This window comes from Littorina saxatilis, linkage group LG6 (assembly GCF_037325665.1).
Source record: "Littorina saxatilis isolate snail1 linkage group LG6, US_GU_Lsax_2.0, whole genome shotgun sequence".
Lineage (NCBI taxonomy): Eukaryota > Metazoa > Mollusca > Gastropoda > Littorinimorpha > Littorinidae > Littorina > Littorina saxatilis.
In genome coordinates, this window is record NC_090250.1 from 56,939,192 (window position 1) to 56,958,273 (window position 19,082).

Sequence of the window (19,082 nt, forward strand, 5' to 3'; positions counted from 1 at the left end):
ACGTCCTAGATACTGGGAAATACTATGGGTTGTCAACTTTGAATGACTGTCACAATATCTCTGAGCAATGGATGACAAAGGGGATGCTTTGATGTCAAAGGGGATGGATTTGACTTACTGTAACAACCAAGTTTGGGTTTCCAAACATTGCTGTGGGTTTTAAACGATTTAATTTTTAGCCAAAATGCCCCCAAAACAGCACCTAAAACTGGGACAAAAATACACCAGTCTGTGTTGCAGCTGTACATAATGGAGAATAAAGCTCTGTGAATTTTATTGTGATGTTTATGGGTCAGCTGAAGGATTATTCTCGACATACACACTCAAGAATTACATCTATTTTTCTTCTTCTGGGAGTTTGATCGGCAAAGAAAACACGTAATCGTGGGTTACCGTCGTTTCCGGTTTCAACTTCATCAAAAAATGCGATCTGCTGAACAAAGGAAACCTCAAAGTTATTCAAAGTCATTATTTATTTATTTCAACAACATTTAGGTTTTCAAAACACAGCACTACGGTAGGAAACAAATTTATTTCAGCTTATAATCGCGCTTGAATGTACCCCACCCTTGTTTCGTTTCCATCTGTAACCCACGAAAGCATGGCCACAGCAGACGACAAATCCCGCATTGCCTATCACACACGCGTTGTGAGATCGCGGGAACACCGTCGAAAGTTCCATTCATGACGTTTGACCCGGTCATGTGAATAGACAATGAGAATTTATCCACCCAATCGTATTCGTTTCCGGTTTTTGAGACGTAACTCACGACAGACCACGCTGTATCTTCACTGTTTGAGACCTGTAAAATCTTTTTTGACAATTGTAGCATATATTCATCGACGAATTTTGCGATATTTTGCTGATTAAAGCTTGATCTGGTGCAAAGTTTGAGCAGCACATGTGTTCTCATGATCGGCGCCATTATGAAATTTTCGATTCTTCTGCAACGCACGATCGACAATCGATTAATTCTCTCATTTAGGATTGTCGCTTATGGAAACTTGAAAATTTCAAACTTTCATGTATGCATAGTTATTTATCTATGTAGTCCACATGCAATAATCAAGTTTTAGTTCTTTTCTTTGGAAATAAAAGACATTACGAACTATGGTTTCCATGAAACTCACGACAGTATTATCTCTATACACATAAACCCAGTGAGCACAGATCGAAAACTTTTTGCTCACTTAAATCTTTCTATCATGTATTAAAACCCAAAAGGGTGCCCAAAACGCTAGTTGCTACATTTGACCTACAAAAAAAACTTTTGCGCCTGGACATTGCGTGGGTTACGGTTTCCACTTTCTACTTCGATCTAGTTAACTTATGGAAACTTGTAATTTCAAACTTTCATGTTTGCATATTTATTTATCAATGTTGTCCACATGCAAATTGCAATAATCAAGTTTTAGTTCTTTTCTTTGGAAATAAAAGACATTACAAACTATGGTTTCCATGTAACTCACGACAGTATTATCTCTATACACATAAACCCAGTGAGCACAGATCGAAAACTTTTTGCTCACTTAAATCTTTCTATCATGTATTAAAACCCAAAAGGGTGCCCAAAAGGCTAGTTGCTACATTTGACCTACAAGAAAAACTTTTGCACCTGGAAATTGCGTGGGTTACGGTTTCCACTTTCTACTTCGATCTAGTTAACTTATGGAAACTTGTAATTTCAAACTTTCATGTTTGCATATTTATTTATCAATGTTGTCCACATGCCACATGCAATAACTGAGCTAAAGTTCTTTCCTGTGGGATATTGAAGCCTAAAGTGGAAACCATGTAACCCACGACATAGAGCGTACTGCATGTGTCTAATTGTCATTTCTAAAGAAACCCCGATATGAAAGGTCCTCTCTTTGACAGAAAAAGATACAGGCATGTCTTTTGCACTTAAAAAAGAGTATTTCACTCAATTCAGTCCTACTTTTTTTCCTGGTGTCCATGTCCCATAGTTGTGACCCAGTATCTAGGATGTGCACACATGTATTACTAGTAGTACTAGTAGTAGCCTTTGACAATTGTTAAAAAAGATTGTTTTTCCTGTTGCAGCTGTTGGCTCCCTGCTCCCGTTCATTGCCATCTACATGAAGTCACTGGGTCTGACGTCAAGTGAGGCGGGCATCCTGTACGGGGTCATGCCTTTCCTCGGCTTCTTCATTCGGCCCATCATCGGCGCAGTGTCGGATCGCTGGCACAAACACAAGCTGGCCCTGATATTATTTTCTGTGCTGACCGGAGTCTTCTACCTGCTGATCCTCGCCATCCCCGCCAGAGTGTACCCCAGGCTGGTCGTTCATTCGCAACTGGACTGCAATGTTCATGATTCCTATTTTCAGGACTGTGTGTCCTTGTCAGACAAAAGTGTGGATCCCTCTACCTGTGACATTGGACTCTCGGAATTTGCTGATCACTTTTCAAACAGCAGCAGTGATTTTAACTGCAGTGTTCGTTGCACGGAAAGAGAGGATTCCGTCGGCGATGAGGTGGGGGCATGCTTTACAGACTCTACAGAACCTTTTCGGAAACATTGCAATGGGAGTTCGGTTGCTAACAAGCCCATTGAGTTTGAGCTACTCAACATCTCGCACGTTTTGAACAACGAAGTTATGAGCAGCAGGATTACGATGGGGACATTACATTGCAGAGATTATGACCTTAAGTCCCTCAGATTTGATTCAAAACAGTACTGGCAGCTATTGTGTGACACAGCAGGATTCTTCAAATGTGAGATAAAGTGCGAAACACCTCCGAAGCAGCTTTGCCAGTCTCACACTCACGAGTTTGATGCCACGTTCTTCTGGCTGTTTCTGGTGTACCTCATAGCCAACCTGGTCTTTTCTCCGGTGTTTTCCCTGGCGGACGCTGCCAATTTCGACACCCTGGGGAAGAAACATCACAAGTTCGGTGAGCAGAGACTGTGGGGGACTGTTGGCTTTGCTCTTTTAGCCATCGCCTCGACCTTCACCATGTACATGATGACAAACCGCGGCAGTTCTGTCGACTACACTGTCCCCTTCTACATCTTCACGGTCCTGTGCTGTCTGGCTGGCGGTAGCGCTTACTTCATGGATCTCTCGTCTAACGTCAAGTGCGGTAGTTTTTTCCAGAATTTCCTCACCTTGGTTTGCATCCCAAAAGTGGCAGTGTTTCTCATGGTTGTGACGTACTTCGGGATGGCGACAGGCGCCATTGAAGGATTTCTCTTCTGGTTTCTCCTGGATCTGGGAGCTACCACACCTGTGTTTGGTCTGAGTCTGGTCATCAACTGTCTCTTTGAGGTAAAGAAGATTGTTTACGGTGCATTTTGTGGCTCGTTTAGTGAATAAGTAAGATAAGGTAAGGTAATATCATGCATAAATTCTGTCATAGTGCACTTGTAAGGTTAAATAAAGTTTGTGACGTTGTGACAAGTTATGTACATATGCCGGGATTTAAATTTACTAGTTTGTTAAAAATAAACTACTTTTTGAACTTATAGTGTGTTTATGAGCTTATAACAGACCTGTTTACTCTTACGGAATGGGCGTATGTTTTACGGATTTAAGATCGTCTTTCCGCTTGTCCGCGCACTGCTTGAAATCTTCCGCAATTTGGCGCGATTTCGAGAAAAAAATATTTGTGATGTTTTCGGTAAAAAGTTGCGATAGTTTTCTCAGTATTAAGACGTCTTTCGTCAATTTCCGGTTAGAACGGTGTCTTCTTCCGGGACTTTGGTTACACGTGTTGCCTGTTGGTGTCCTTTTGCAAAATGCCTCCAAAAAGAAAGGAACAACACCGACACCGACACGAAACTGACGATGAAGAGCGCGATAGTGCGTGTGGGGCAGAGAAGAAGAGAATCTATTATCAGAAGTGGAAAGAAGATTACTCAAAGAAGTATCCGGACTTGACGGTTTCCAGGAAATTTGGACCAAGCCATTCTTACTGCACGCTGTGTGACAGTCATTTCTCGATCACTTTTTTCTTTCTATTTGCTTTCTCCGAAAACTACATCTCAAATATACAATGACGCTATCATGTAATGTAGAATTAAGTTGATCATTTCTTTGCACACAGCAAATTATGAAAAAAAGAGTGTGTTTTATTGCTTTAGAAATTAGAGCGAGTTTGTGGCTTCAAAAAAAATCTTCCGCATGAAGTGGAAAATCTTCCTCATGGGTCAATGTCAGGGTAAACAGGTCTGTTATAAGTGTGATTGGATTTGTCTAGCCTTTCTTTGTGTGATTGGATTTGTCTAGCCTTTCTTTGTGTGACTGGATTTGTCTAGCCTTTCTTTGTGTGACTGGATTTGTCTAGCCTTTCTTTGTGTGATTGGATTTGTCTAGTCTTTCTTTGTGTGATTGGATTTGTCTAGCCTTTCTTTGTGTGATTGGATTTGTCTAGCCTTTCTTTGTGTGATTGGATTTGTCTAACCTTTCTTTGTGTGATTGGATTTGTCTAGCCTTTCTGTGTGTGATTGGATTTGTCTAGCCTTTCTGTGTGTGATTGGATTTGTCTAGCCTTTCTGTGTGTGATTGGATTTGTCTAGCCTTTCTGTGTGTGATTGGATTTGTCTAGCCTTTCTGTGTGTGATTGGATTTGTCTAGCCTTTCTGTGTGTGATTGGATTTGTCTAGCCTTTCTGTGTGTGATTGGATTTGTCTAGCCTTTCTTTGTGTGATTGGATTTGTCTAGCCTTTCTGTGTGTGATTGGATTTGTCTAGCCTTTCTTTGTGTGATTGGATTTGTCTAGCCTTTCTGTGTGTGTCTCCTTGTGGAGGCCCTCCCAGTGCCCCGCTTATGGTTTTTTAGTTTCTATAATGCCGTATGATTATTACCACGTGTTGGTAGAGGAAGTGACGTAGTATCCACCAATGGGAGGTAACTCTCGGGGTACCTGCTCATTTACCAGGGCTATTTAAGCCTTTTTTGGTGATGGGGTCGCTTCCCTTTTAAAGTGTTAGACGGGTAAGCGTTTTCAGAACCTAGCATCTCAGACCGTGTCAAATGCTGTGATTCGGGTAAGTATATTAATCAAATGAAAATTTACTTATAAAATTTTCCAATATAGTATGGAGTTAATTTTCAGCTGAACACTGTAGTATAATGCTTATGCTATTGCTACCCATTTTGTAAAAAAGAAAAAAAGATTGAATATTTTTGGCATTTCAGGTACCTATGCTGTACATATCTGGCAAAATCATAAAACGCACTGGACCGGTACCCTGCCTTTATCTGGCCCTGCTGGCTGTGGCTGTGCGTTTCCTTGGTTACTCCTTCCTTCACGACCCCTGGCTAGTGCTGCTGATCGAACCTTTGCATGGCGTGACCTTTGGCGTGATGTGGGCGGCTGCTTCAACGACCGCTGCCATCTTAGCCCCCCCTGGCATGTCCGCCACCATGCAGGGTCTGGTTGGCGGCTTGCACTTCGGGATAGGTATGGTATGGATTGGCTGTGTGTGTGTGTGTGTGTGTCCATGCAGGGTCTGGTTGGCGGCTTGCACTTCGGGATAGGTATGGTATGGTTTGGCTGTGTGTGTGTGTGTGTGTGTGTCCATGCAGGGTCTGGTTGGCGGCTTGCACTTCGGGATAGGTATGGTATGGATTGGCTGTGTGTGTGTGTGTGTGTGTCCATGCAGGGTCTGGTTGGCGGCTTGCACTTCGGGATAGGTATGGTATGGCTGTGTGTGTGTGTGTGTGTGTGTCCATGCAGGGTCTGGTTGGCGGCTTGCACTTCGGGATAGGTATGGTATGGATTGGCTGTGTGTGTGTGTGTGTGTGTCCATGCAGGGTCTGGTTGGCGGCTTGCACTTCGGGATAGGTATGGTATGGTTTGGCTGTGTGTGTGTGTGTGTGTGTGTGTCCATGCAGGGTCTGGTTGGCGGCTTGCACTTCGGGATAGGTATGGTATGGATTGGCTGTGTGTGTGTGTGTGTCCATGCAGGGTCTGGTTGGCGGCTTGCACTTCGGGATAGGTATGGTATGGATTGGCTGTGTGTGTGTGTGTGTGTGTGTCCATGCAGGGTCTGGTTGGCGGCTTGCACTTCGGGATAGGTATGGTATGGTTTGGCTGTGTGTGTGTGTGTGTGTGTGTGTCCATGCAGGGTCTGGTTGGCGGCTTGCACTTCGGGATAGGTATGGTATGGCTGTGTGTGTGTGTGTGTGTGTCCATGCAGGGTCTGGTTGGCGGCTTGCACTTCGGGATAGGTATGGTATGGTTTGGCTGTGTGTGTGTGTGTGTGTGTGTCCATGCAGGGTCTGGTTGGCGGCTTGCACTTCGGGATAGGTATGGTATGGCTGTGTGTGTGTGTGTGTGTGTCCATGCAGGGTCTGGTTGGCGGCTTGCACTTCGGGATAGGTATGGTATGGTTTGGCTGTGTGTGTGTGTGTGTGTGTGTGTCCATGCAGGGTCTGGTTGGCGGCTTGCACTTCGGGATAGGTATGGTATGGTTTGGCTGTGTGTGTGTGTGTGTGTCCATGCAGGGTCTGGTTGGCGGCTTGCACTTCGGGATAGGTATGGTATGGTTTGGCTGTGTGTGTGTGTGTGTGTGTGTGTCCATGCAGGGTCTGGTTGGCGGCTTGCACTTCGGGATAGGTATGGTATGGTTTGGCTGTGTGTGTGTGTGTGTGTGTGTGTCCATGCAGGGTCTGGTTGGCGGCTTGCACTTCGGGATAGGTATGGTATGGTTTGGCTGTGTGTGTGTGTGTGTGTGTGTCCATGCAGGGTCTGGTTGGCGGCTTGCACTTCGGGATAGGTATGGTATGGTTTGGCTGTGTGTGTGTGTGTGTGTGTGTCCATGCAGGGTCTGGTTGGCGGCTTGCACTTCGGGATAGGTATGGTATGGTTTGGCTGTGTGTGTGTGTGTGTGTGTCCATGCAGGGTCTGGTTGGCGGCTTGCACTTCGGGATAGGTATGGTATGGTTTGGCTGTGTGTGTGTGTGTGTGTGTCCATGCAGGGTCTGGTTGGCGGCTTGCACTTCGGGATAGGTATGGTATGGTATGGCTGTGTGTGTGTGTGTGTGTGTGTCCATGCAGGGTCTGGTTGGCGGCTTGCACTTCGGGATAGGTATGGTATGGTTTGGCTGTGTGTGTGTGTGTGTGTGTGTGTCCATGCAGGGTCTGGTTGGCGGCTTGCACTTCGGGATAGGTATGGTATGGTTTGGCTGTGTGTGTGTGTGTGTCCATGCAGGGTCTGGTTGGCGGCTTGCACTTCGGGATAGGTATGGTATGGTTTGGCTGTGTGTGTGTGTGTGTGTGTCCATGCAGGGTCTGGTTGGCGGCTTGCACTTCGGGATAGGTATGGTATGGTATGGCTGTGTGTGTGTGTGTGTGTGTGTGTCCATGCAGGGTCTGGTTGGCGGCTTGCACTTCGGGATAGGTATGGTATGGTTTGGCTGTGTGTGTGTGTGTGTGTGTGTCCATGCAGGGTCTGGTTGGCGGCTTGCACTTCGGGATAGGTATGGTATGGTTTGGCTGTGTGTGTGTGTGTGTCCATGCAGGGTCTGGTTGGCGGCTTGCACTTCGGGATAGGTATGGTATGGTTTGGCTGTGTGTGTGTGTGTGTGTGTCCATGCAGGGTCTGGTTGGCGGCTTGCACTTCGGGATAGGTATGGTATGGTTTGGCTGTGTGTGTGTGTGTGTGTGTGTGTGTCCATGCAGGGTCTGGTTGGCGGCTTGCACTTCGGGATAGGTATGGTATGGTTTGGCTGTGTGTGTGTGTGTGTGTGTGTGTCCATGCAGGGTCTGGTTGGCGGCTTGCACTTCGGGATAGGTATGGTATGGTTTGGCTGTGTGTGTGTGTGTGTGTGTCCATGCAGGGTCTGGTTGGCGGCTTGCACTTCGGGATAGGTATGGTATGGTTTGGCTGTGTGTGTGTGTGTGTGTGTGTCCATGCAGGGTCTGGTTGGCGGCTTGCACTTCGGGATAGGTATGGTATGGTTTGGCTGTGTGTGTGTGTGTGTGTGTCCATGCAGGGTCTGGTTGGCGGCTTGCACTTCGGGATAGGTATGGTATGGTTTGGCTGTGTGTGTGTGTGTGTGTGTCCATGCAGGGTCTGGTTGGCGGCTTGCACTTCGGGATAGGTATGGTATGGTTTGGCTGTGTGTGTGTGTGTGTGTGTGTCCATGCAGGGTCTGGTTGGCGGCTTGCACTTCGGGATAGGTATGGTATGGTTTGGCTGTGTGTGTGTGTGTGTGTGTCCATGCAGGGTCTGGTTGGCGGCTTGCACTTCGGGATAGGTATGGTATGGTTTGGCTGTGTGTGTGTGTGTCCATGCAGGGTCTGGTTGGCGGCTTGCACTTCGGGATAGGTATGGTATGGATTGGCTGTGTGTGTGTGTGTGTGTGTGTCCATGCAGGGTCTGGTTGGCGGCTTGCACTTCGGGATAGGTATGGTATGGTTTGGCTGTGTGTGTGTGTGTGTGTCCATGCAGGGTCTGGTTGGCGGCTTGCACTTCGGGATAGGTATGGTATGGTTTGGCTATGTGTGTGTGTGTCCATGCAGGGTCTGGTTGGCGGCTTGCACTTCGGGATAGGTATGGTATGGATTGGCTGTGTGTGTGTGTGTGTGTGTGTCCATGCAGGGTCTGGTTGGCGGCTTGCACTTCGGGATAGGTATGGTATGGTTTGGCTGTGTGTGTGTGTGTGTGTGTCCATGCAGGGTCTGGTTGGCGGCTTGCACTTCGGGATAGGTATGGTATGGTTTGGCTGTGTGTGTGTGTGTGTGTGTGTCCATGCAGGGTCTGGTTGGCGGCTTGCACTTCGGGATAGGTATGGTATGGTTTGGCTGTGTGTGTGTGTGTGTGTGTCCATGCAGGGTCTGGTTGGCGGCTTGCACTTCGGGATAGGTATGGTATGGTTTGGCTGTGTGTGTGTGTGTGTGTGTCCATGCAGGGTCTGGTTGGCGGCTTGCACTTCGGGATAGGTATGGTATGGTTTGGCTGTGTGTGTGTGTGTGTGTGTGTCCATGCAGGGTCTGGTTGGCGGCTTGCACTTCGGGATAGGTATGGTATGGTTTGGCTGTGTGTGTGTGTGTGTGTGTCCATGCAGGGTCTGGTTGGCGGCTTGCACTTCGGGATAGGTATGGTATGGTTTGGCTGTGTGTGTGTGTGTGTGTGTCCATGCAGGGTCTGGTTGGCGGCTTGCACTTCGGGATAGGTATGGTATGGTTTGGCTGTGTGTGTGTGTGTGTGTGTGTCCATGCAGGGTCTGGTTGGCGGCTTGCACTTCGGGATAGGTATGGTATGGTTTGGCTGTGTGTGTGTGTGTGTGTGTGTCCATGCAGGGTCTGGTTGGCGGCTTGCACTTCGGGATAGGTATGGTATGGTTTGGCTGTGTGTGTGTGTGTGTGTGTGTCCATGCAGGGTCTGGTTGGCGGCTTGCACTTCGGGATAGGTATGGTATGGTTTGGCTGTGTGTGTGTGTGTCCATGCAGGGTCTGGTTGGCGGCTTGCACTTTGGGATAGGTATGGTATGGTTTGGCTGTGTGTGTGTGTGTGTGTGTGTCCATGCAGGGTCTGGTTGGCGGCTTGCACTTCGGGATAGGTATGGTATGGTTTGGCTGTGTGTGTGTGTGTCCATGCAGGGTCTGGTTGGCGGCTTGCACTTCGGGATAGGTATGGTATGGTTTGGCTGTGTGTGTGTGTGTCCATGCAGGGTCTGGTTGGCGGCTTGCACTTCGGGATAGGTATGGTATGGTTTGGCTGTGTGTGTGTGTGTGTGTGTCCATGCAGGGTCTGGTTGGCGGCTTGCACTTCGGGATAGGTATGGTATGGTTTGGCTGTGTGTGTGTGTGTGTGTGTCCATGCAGGGTCTGGTTGGCGGCTTGCACTTCGGGATAGGTATGGTATGGTTTGGCTGTGTGTGTGTGTGTGTGTGTCCATGCAGGGTCTGGTTGGCGGCTTGCACTTCGGGATAGGTATGGTATGGTTTGGCTGTGTGTGTGTGTGTGTGTGTGTCCATGCAGGGTCTGGTTGGCGGCTTGCACTTCGGGATAGGTATGGTATGGATTGGCTGTGTGTGTGTGTGTGTGTGTCCATGCAGGGTCTGGTTGGCGGCTTGCACTTCGGGATAGGTATGGTATGGTTTGGCTGTGTGTGTGTGTGTGTGTGTCCATGCAGGGTCTGGTTGGCGGCTTGCACTTCGGGATAGGTATGGTATGGTTTGGCTGTGTGTGTGTGTGTGTGTGTGTCCATGCGTGTGTGTGTGTATGTGTGCGTGTGTCTCTCCCTGTATGTCTCTGTCTCTCTCTCCCTCTCTCTCTCTCTCTCTCTTACCTCCTTTTGTTGGTTAACTTTTTTAATTTTTTAATTATATAATTGTGTCTATGCGTCCCAAGGACAGATTGTAAGAAAAGGCGTAGCCTTAAATCTTAATCCTTGTTAAATAAAGTTCAATTAAATTCTCTCTCTCTCTCTCTCTTTGTCTCTCTCTGTCTCTCTCTGTCTCTCTCTCTGTCTCTCTCTCTCTCTCTCTCTCAGCCTTTGTTTCCTTTCTGAAAGGTAAAGTGTGTGTGTGTGTCTTTCACTTTGTATGTAAAGTGCTGTTATGGTTTTGATAGTTTTGGCATGGGGAAGACCACACGTCTACAGGCAGACAGGGTGTGCCGAAGAAAAATTTCCATTTTTATGTAATATTTTAATGGACAATAAAGTGCTGTTATTGTTATTGTTATTGTCTTCAGATCATTGATTTTTCTACTTGGGGGACAAAGCCAAAAGTGTGAGACCTATACAGTTTCAATCCAGGTCTAACTGACCTAGTGTCCTCTGTGTCTGGGGAAACACTGCATTTAAGTGGACATTGAAGTTTCTGACTCTCTTGTTAAATTCGCACATTATTTATTCTCATTCCGCAGGCAAAGGGGCAGGCAGTCTGCTGACTGGATTCCTGTTTGACCGTGTCGGAGAGCGCGTGACATTCCAGATTTACGCCATCGTGTCGGTCTGTCTGCTGGTCCTGTATTTTGTCTTGAACCACTTTGTCTTCAAGTCCCACTTGACGCCACAATCTTCTCCGGACACTGACGGCAAGTCGGGTGAGTGCTTGAGTTTTGTACAGTGCTGAGAGCGCACAGCAATAACTGGTATCGTTTGTACCATCAAATCTGCTCTGGTAAACTACTCTCGATTACGACCATCTGCCCAGTATGACCACACCAGACCAAACTAAGCCAAAACATTTTAATGAGTGGGAAAATAAGAAGTTAATACAGTGAAACCCTTCTTTTAAGACACCCCTTTTAAGACACCCCTTTTAAGACACCCCTTTTAAGACACCCCTTTAAGACACCCCTTTTAAGACACCCCTTTAAGACACCCCTTTAAGACACCCCTTTTAAGACACCCCTTTTAAGACACCCCTTTTAAGACACCCCTGTTAAGACACCCCTTTTAAGACACCCCTTTTAAGACACCCCTGTTAAGACACCCCTTATAAGACACCCCTTTTAAGACACCCCTTTTAACACTTTCGCGGCGGGACACTGATAAATCAGTAACCGCGCTGACACGCCCATTTTTCAGTACCAGTCATACAAGGTACAAGACTCGTGATTGCTTCCCGGTTTTTGAAGATTGCAATAAATTGAGTTGTTTCCCTTGATACACGTGGTTTTCTCTTCCGGCTTGATCAAATTAGTGCAGATTTGCGTGGTGTTTTCGAACAAAAAAAATGAATCGAAGGCGAGCCTTGTCACGGGAGGAGATTCTCCGGATGTTGGATCTTGAGGATCCTGTAGATCATGATACATCGTGTCGTTTTAGCCTCAAGAAAGCAATAATAGCAGTGATATTGAGGAAGAAACAGTCCCGTTGTTGCTAGTACGAGTCAGCAACTACACGTGGTAGGGGGTGATACTGCTAGACGAACATGTATCTCGGAATCGTGCAGGAGATATGGGGGCGTGGCAGCACTGATAACAATGGATGGCTGGAGCCTTCAAATCCTTTTGGAATTGTTCATAGGTGTACAGTTGGTACTTTGTTGTGAAAATGTGACTTATATTCAATATGGATTACCTAGACATCATTTGGTGAGTGTTACAGTTTTGTTTCATTTGAGTCAGGATGCTGTGAGTGAATGCGTGATTTGCTTGTTTTTTTCTTTGTACTGTCTCCTTATTTCTGTGTACAATGTTAACAATATTTCAGCTAATTCATAGGTTTTACACCTTGTTTGGTTATAACATTATTTATAATACTTTCTGTTAAAAAATAACTTTTAAAAAAAGCAGTGGAAAATAAAACGCACACAAAAAAACGCTAAAAAACACAAATTATCCCCCTTTCACCCCCCTTTCACCCCCCTTAGCTAAAACAAATCGCGTGACAAACTTATAAATAGCACGACTGAACTGGGCATCCATTTTTGAATTAGTACACAAAATTTGGTGGTGATTGGACTTAATTCAAGCTTGCTAGACAGATTTCTTTACAGTTACTGATTTTTGGGAAGTTTCTTGGTGGCAAGCTTGGGCAGGCAGGACGTTAACGCCGTGGCAGTGCTAGTCACAATAGTGTTAAGACACCCCTTCTAAGACACCCCTTTTAAGACACCCCTTTTAAGACACCCCTTTTTGGCATGAAGCATATAGTTCCTCCACTTTATCTGTGTATGCTCCTTTTTGGCCTCCTTGGCCAATTGGGGTATAGCGCGGGGGTGCAACTCCTTAGCGCCCCTCTCTCAAGCCAGGTGGTTTTTCACCTCTGTTTCTTTTTGGCTTTGGGCAGCTTGGCCTCTTCTTCGAGGTTCCGGCGTCTCGGCTATCTCAGCTATCATTTGAAACAAATAGGCCTCTCTTCTGTTGTTCATGGCGCTCTTGTGGGCATGATCAAAGGACCTTGTTTTAAGAGGTTTAGAGGCTTCCCCTTGTTTAACGCGTAGGACTTTGTTCTACTTACTCTGGGCCTCAGCCCCGTAGGGCAGTGAGGCGCATGCGTTTTTGGGGTTTACCAGAGGATGTAGCCTTAGGGCTTTTAGTTCCGTTGGTTCACGGTTTTTGGCCAGTTTTTGGGGTATCAGAAACCTGGTCAATCTCCTCTGGTGTTTTATTCCCTCCTCTCGGGAGGATTCTCGCTCCGGGCGATTCAGATTTTCTAACTGTCTGGTTAGACTTTTTAAATCCCTTTTTGACTTTACAGTCATTTGGAACCACGAGCTTTAGCTCAGGTTCTTGTCTCTTTACACACATGAAAGAGGCTTCTTTTATTTGTCTCTCTAGAGGCTTTGCTACTTTCATAGGACAGTCCTATGAGTGGTGCTTTTTGAACAAGGTGGGGGGGAGGGGGGGGGGGGCGTTCAGTCCTCCCTCTATTCCTTTCCCGTCCAGAGTCTGGTGTTCTTCTCTGGCTGGTGGTGTTCCTCTCGCCTATGCGAAGTTTGCCAACAGCTCAGGAACAGAAGTTTTGCAAACGGCTTACTGGAGATCAGACGATGTGTTCATCAGTTTCTATCTTCGGGATATCTCCTGCACGCGGCTAGACGGCTCCGGTGCATTGCCGGCTTTAGTGGCTGCAGGGCAGGTCCTTACAAGGACATAAGTAGGTTCCCTCCACCTTTAGGAGGAATCTGCATTCATAAGAATTGGAGTAAGAATATGTAATTTAATGGAAAATTTTTAAGTAAATTTTCATTTGATTAATATATTATACTTAACCAATTCTTATAGTTAATACGCTCCCATCCATCCCCGCTGTCTTATATCCTTGGGGTGTTTTAATAGTCTCGAATGATTATTACGGATGCTGGCGCTCACGTGGTGCGCAGGGTGTTGTGGGTAACTGAGCAAGGTCAGGCCATAGCAACTGCTATGGCGTCGCTTTTAGCTTGGTTACCACCCTACTAAGGGCAGGTAATTTGAGTGGTTTTTTCGACATCTAGCATGTGAGACTGAAGCCAATGCATTCATAAGAATTGGGTAAGTATATTAATCAAATGAAAATTTACTTAGAAATTTTCCATTTCTTCTGCTGTTGTCGTTTCTTCTCTTTACAAATTCTTCAACGCTGAGAATACTGAAAACGGCATCCCAGACGACAGTACTGTTTCCATACGCGAGTTTAGCTTCCCTTGGAAAGTGGCTCGCTCAGGAGGCCTGTTAGTCTGAAACTAGAAGGACAGAGTTCTGAACATAGATGACAAAGACCCCAAAAAGAACAAACATTTCGCGGATGCAGACACAGAAAGACGTCATGAAGAATGCGATGCTTCAAAAGATACAGACTGTGACGATGACTGTGACGTCATTCACATATACCGAGACGTCATTCATAGTTGTTCGTTCACTTCCGTCAAAAAGTAGATCTCTCCACAATGGCTGCTCCTGTGTTTAGGTTTGTCAAGCTTGAGTACGCAAAACGTGTTTGTTCTCTCCTCTGTTGAAGCTGTGAGACATAAATGCTATTCAGACTTGGTCGTGTGACAGACGTTTTCTTCCACACGAGATTACGTTGATTGTCTAACGAAGCCGTCAGGTTGAGTTAGTCTGAATAGCAGGTAGCAGAGATGTTTTGCAATAATATTGAAATGAACAACCGTAGCATATTGAAATGAACAACCGTAGCAGCAGAGATGTTTTGCAATAATATTGAAATGAACAACCGTAGCATATTGAAATGAACAACCGTAGCAGCAGAGATGTTTTGCAATGATATTGAAATGAACAACCGTAGCAGCAGAGATGTTTTGCAATAATATTGAAATGAACAACCGTAGCAGCAGAGATGTTTTGCAATAATATTGAAATGAACAACCGTAGCATATTGAAATGAACAACCGTAGCAGCAGAGATGTTTTGCAATAATATTGAAATGAACAACCGTAGCAGCAGAGATGTTTTGCAATAATATTGAAATGAACAACCGTAGCAGCAGAGATGTTTTGCAATAATATTGAAATGAACAACCGTAAAAGCAGAGATGTTTTGCAATAATATTGAAATGAACAACTGTAGCAGCAGAGATGTGTTTTGCAAAAATATTGAAATGAACAACTGCACAGTAAAAGATTGAAAACTGCTACTTCTGAAGTTAACAAACTTGCCCCGTGTCCAATGGTCGAGTGGTTGGTGGTTTTTAACCGTCCAGCAAAATGTCCACTCACCAAGGGGGAGCCTATTTCAACATGCCTTCGTAACATTCTACATGTGTATATATTTTATATTTTTCAGATCAAAGCCAAGAAAATGTGCCCAATGACCGACCACTGCTAGCGTCCAGTCATGCAATCCCTGACAAAATGTGTGACGGTCATCCTCTGCCCGAGATGAACCATGCATGATCAAGGTGACTCAGTGTGTGTGTAATGTTGCAAGTCAGCGATCTTTTTCCTGCATATATATATATGATATAATCAGATAGGTTTCTGTTTTAACAGGGCTTGAGCAAGTGACTGGGGGTAGATGGGTGTGTATACTTGGATGAGTATACCTGTGAGTAGTTTGTGAAGTGCGAAAAACAAATAGCTTTCTGTTTGAACACGGCATGATCAAGGTGACTGCAGATGGATGAGTGAGGGTGTGTATGGTTACCTGTGACTGATCAAGGTGACTGTAGATGGATGAGTGAGGGTGTGTATGGTTACCTGTGACTGATCAAGGTGACTGTAGATGGATGAGTGAGGGTGTGTATGGTTACCTGTGATTGATCAAGGTGACTGTAGATGGATGAGTGAGGGTGTGTATGGTTACCTGTGACTGATCAAGGTGACTGTAGATGGATGAGTGAGGGTGTGTATGGTTACCTGTGACTGATCAAGGTGACTGTAGATGGATGAGTGAGGGTGTGTATGGTTACCTGTGACTGATCAAGGTGACTGCAGATAGATGAGTGAGGGTGTGTATGGTTACCTGTGACTGATCAAGGTGACTGTAGATGGATGAGTGAGGGTGTGTATGGTTACCTGTGACTGATCAAGGTGACTGCAGATGGATGAGTGAGGGTGTGTATGGTTACCTGTGACTGATCAAGGTGACTGCAGATAGATGAGTGAGGGTGTGTATGGTTACCTGTGACTGATCAAGGTGACTGTAGATAGATGAGTGAGGGTGTGTATGGTTACCTGTGACTGATCAAGGTGACTGTAGATGGATGAGTGAGGGTGTGTATGGTTACCTGTGACTGATCAAGGTGACTGTAGATGGATGAGTGAGGGTGTGTATGGTTACCTGTGACTGATCAAGGTGACTGTAGATGGATGAGTGAGGGTGTGTATGGTTACCTGTGACTGATCAAGGTGACTGCAGATGGATGAGTGAGGGTGTGTATGGTTACCTGTGACTGATCAAGGTGACTGCAGATGGATGAGTGAGGGTGTGTATGGTTACCTGTGACTGATCAAGGTGACTGTAGATGGATGAGTGAGGGTGTGTATGGTTACCTGTGACTGATCAAGGTGACTGCAGATGGATGAGTGAGGGTGTGTATGGTTACCTGTGACTGATCAAGGTGACTGTAGATGGATGAGTGAGGGTGTGTATGGTTACCTGTGACTGATCAAGGTGACTGTAGATGGATGAGTGAGGGTGTGTATGGTTACCTGTGACTGATCAAGGTGACTGTAGATGGATGAGTGAGGGTGTGTATGGTTACCTGTGACTGATCAAGGTGACTGCAGATAGATGAGTGAGGGTGTGTATGGTTACCTGTGACTGATCAAGGTGACTGTAGATGGATGAGTGAGGGTGTGTATGGTTACCTGTGACTGATCAAGGTGACTGTAGATGGATGAGTGAGGGTGTGTATGGTTACCTGTGACTGATCAAGGTGACTGCAGATGGATGAGTGAGGGTGTGTATGGTTACCTGTGACTGAAAATGATCTTTGAAGTGCATCAACAGATAGGCTGGTTTCTGATTTAACAGAACATGATCAAGGTGATTGCAGATGGATGCATGTGGATGTTTACCTGTCAGTAATCGTTCAAGTATGTAACAGATATGTTTCTGTTTGAAGACCTGTTGATCAAAAATGATTGTGAGATTTCTTGTGAACCTTGAATTGTGAAAAGTAGCATGTGTATGCCAACATTTGGTTTTCGGTGAGCAGAGACTGTGGGGGACTGTAGGCTTTTCTCATGCATTGTATAAGAATGCATATTTGTACATTTGCAATGACTGGATGAAATAATGATGATGATGATGATGATGATGATGATGATGATGATGATGCAAACACGTTCCTGCCTGTGTGGGCTATCTTGTCAGTCATCACAGATCTGTCGCATCGGGTGATTTCCATGTGATTGGAGCAACCTTTCACTTGGCGGCACGCAAAACATCAGTCTGACTGCTCCCTGGGCAGGGTGGTAATGTTTTGTTAGTGACACATGTCAAACAGATTGTGTTAGTGACACATGTCAAACAGATTGTGTTAGTGACACATGTCAAACAGATTGTGTTAGTGACACATGTCAAACAGATTGTGTTAGTGACACATGTCAAACAGATTGTGTTAGTGACACATGTCAAACAGATTGTGTTAGTGACACATGTCAAACAGATTGTGTTAGTGACACATGTCAAACAGATTGTGTTAGTGACACATGTCAAACAGATTGTGTTAGTGACACATGTCAAACAGATTGTGTTAGTGACACATGTCAAACAGATTGTGTTAGTGACACATGTCAAACAGATTGTGTTAGTGACACATGTCAAACAGATTGTGTTAGTGACACATGTCAAACAGATTGTGTTAGTGACACATGTCAAACAGATTGTGTTAGTGACACATGTCAAACAGATTGTGTTAGTGACACATGTCAAACAGATTGTGTTAGTGACACATGTCAAACAGATTGTGTTAGTGACACATGTCAAACAGATTGTGTTAGTGACACATGTCAAACAGATTGTGTTAGTGACACATGTCAAACAGATTGTGTTAGTGACACATGTCAAACAGATTGTGTTAGTGACACATGTCAAACAGATTGTGTTAGTGACACATGTCAAACAGATTGTGTTAGTGACACATGTCAAACAGATTGTGTTAGTGACACATGTCAAACAGATTGTGTTAGTGACACATGTCAAACAGATTGTGTTAGTGACACATGTCAAACAGATTGTGTTAGTGACACATGTCAAACAGATTGTGTTAGTGACACATGTCAAACAGATTGTGTTAGTGACACATGTCAAACAGATTGTAGCTACTCTGGACAGGAAGCAGCCGGGCTGTTGTTGGTAGGTGTCCAAGTGCTGAATGCGCCCAGCCCATGTCGGGTGTCCAAGTGCTGAATGCGCCCAGCCCATGTCGGGTGTCCAAGTGCTGAATGCGACCAGCCCATGTAAGGTGTCCAAGTGCTGAATGCGCCCAGCCCATGTCAGGTGTCCAAGTGCTGAATGCGCCCAGCCCATGTCAGGTGTCCAAGTGCTGAATGCGCCCAGCCCATGTCAGGTGTCCAAGTGCTGAATGCGCCCAGCCCATGTCAGGTGTCCAAGTGCTGAATGCGCCCAGCCCATGTCAGGTGTCCAAGTGCTGAATGCGCCCAGCCCATGTCAGGTGTCCAAGTGCTGAATGCGCCCAGCCCATGTCAGGTGTCCAAGTGCTGAATGCGCCCAGCCCATGTCAGGTGTCCAAGTGCTGAATGCGCCCAGCCCATGTAAGGTGTCCAAGTGCTGAATGCGCCCAGCCCATGTCAGGTGTCCATGTGCTGAATGCGCCCAGCCCATGTAAGGTGTCCAAGTGCTGAATGCGCCCAGCCCATGTAAGGTGTCCAAGTGCTGAATGCGCCCAGCCCATGTCAGGTGTCCAAGTGCTGAATGCGCCCAGCCCATGTCAGGTGTCCATGTGCTGAATGCGCCCAGCCCATGTAAGGTGTCCAAGTGCTGAATGCGCCCAGCCCATGTAAGGTGTCCAAGTGCTGAATGCGCCCAGCCCATGTCAGGTGTCCAAGTGCTGAATGCGCCCAGCCCATGTCAGGTGTCCAAGTGCTGAATGCGCCCAGCCCATGTAAGGTGTCCAAGTGCTGAATGCGCCCAGCCCATGTAAGGTGTCCAAGTGCTGAATGCGCCCAGCCCATGTAAGGTGTCCAAGTGCTGAATGCGCCCAGCCCATGTAAGGTGTCCAAGTGCTGAATGCGCCCAG

General features: G+C 46.1%; 1 protein-coding gene across 1 annotated transcript in view; it reads left to right on the plus strand.

Annotated features, from left to right (window-relative positions):
- Positions 1-16,030, plus strand: part of LOC138969590 (major facilitator superfamily domain-containing protein 6-like) — a 32,476-nt gene extending 16,446 nt beyond the window's left edge. The window contains exons 3-6 of the mRNA XM_070342442.1: positions 2,066-3,294; positions 5,167-5,431; positions 10,850-11,029; positions 15,161-16,030. Coding sequence (XP_070198543.1) covers positions 2,066-3,294; positions 5,167-5,431; positions 10,850-11,029; positions 15,161-15,270 — 1,784 coding nt within the window. The 3' untranslated portion in view covers positions 15,271-16,030. The remainder of the gene's footprint in view (positions 1-2,065; positions 3,295-5,166; positions 5,432-10,849; positions 11,030-15,160) is intronic.
- Positions 16,031-19,082: the final 3,052 nt, after the last annotated feature.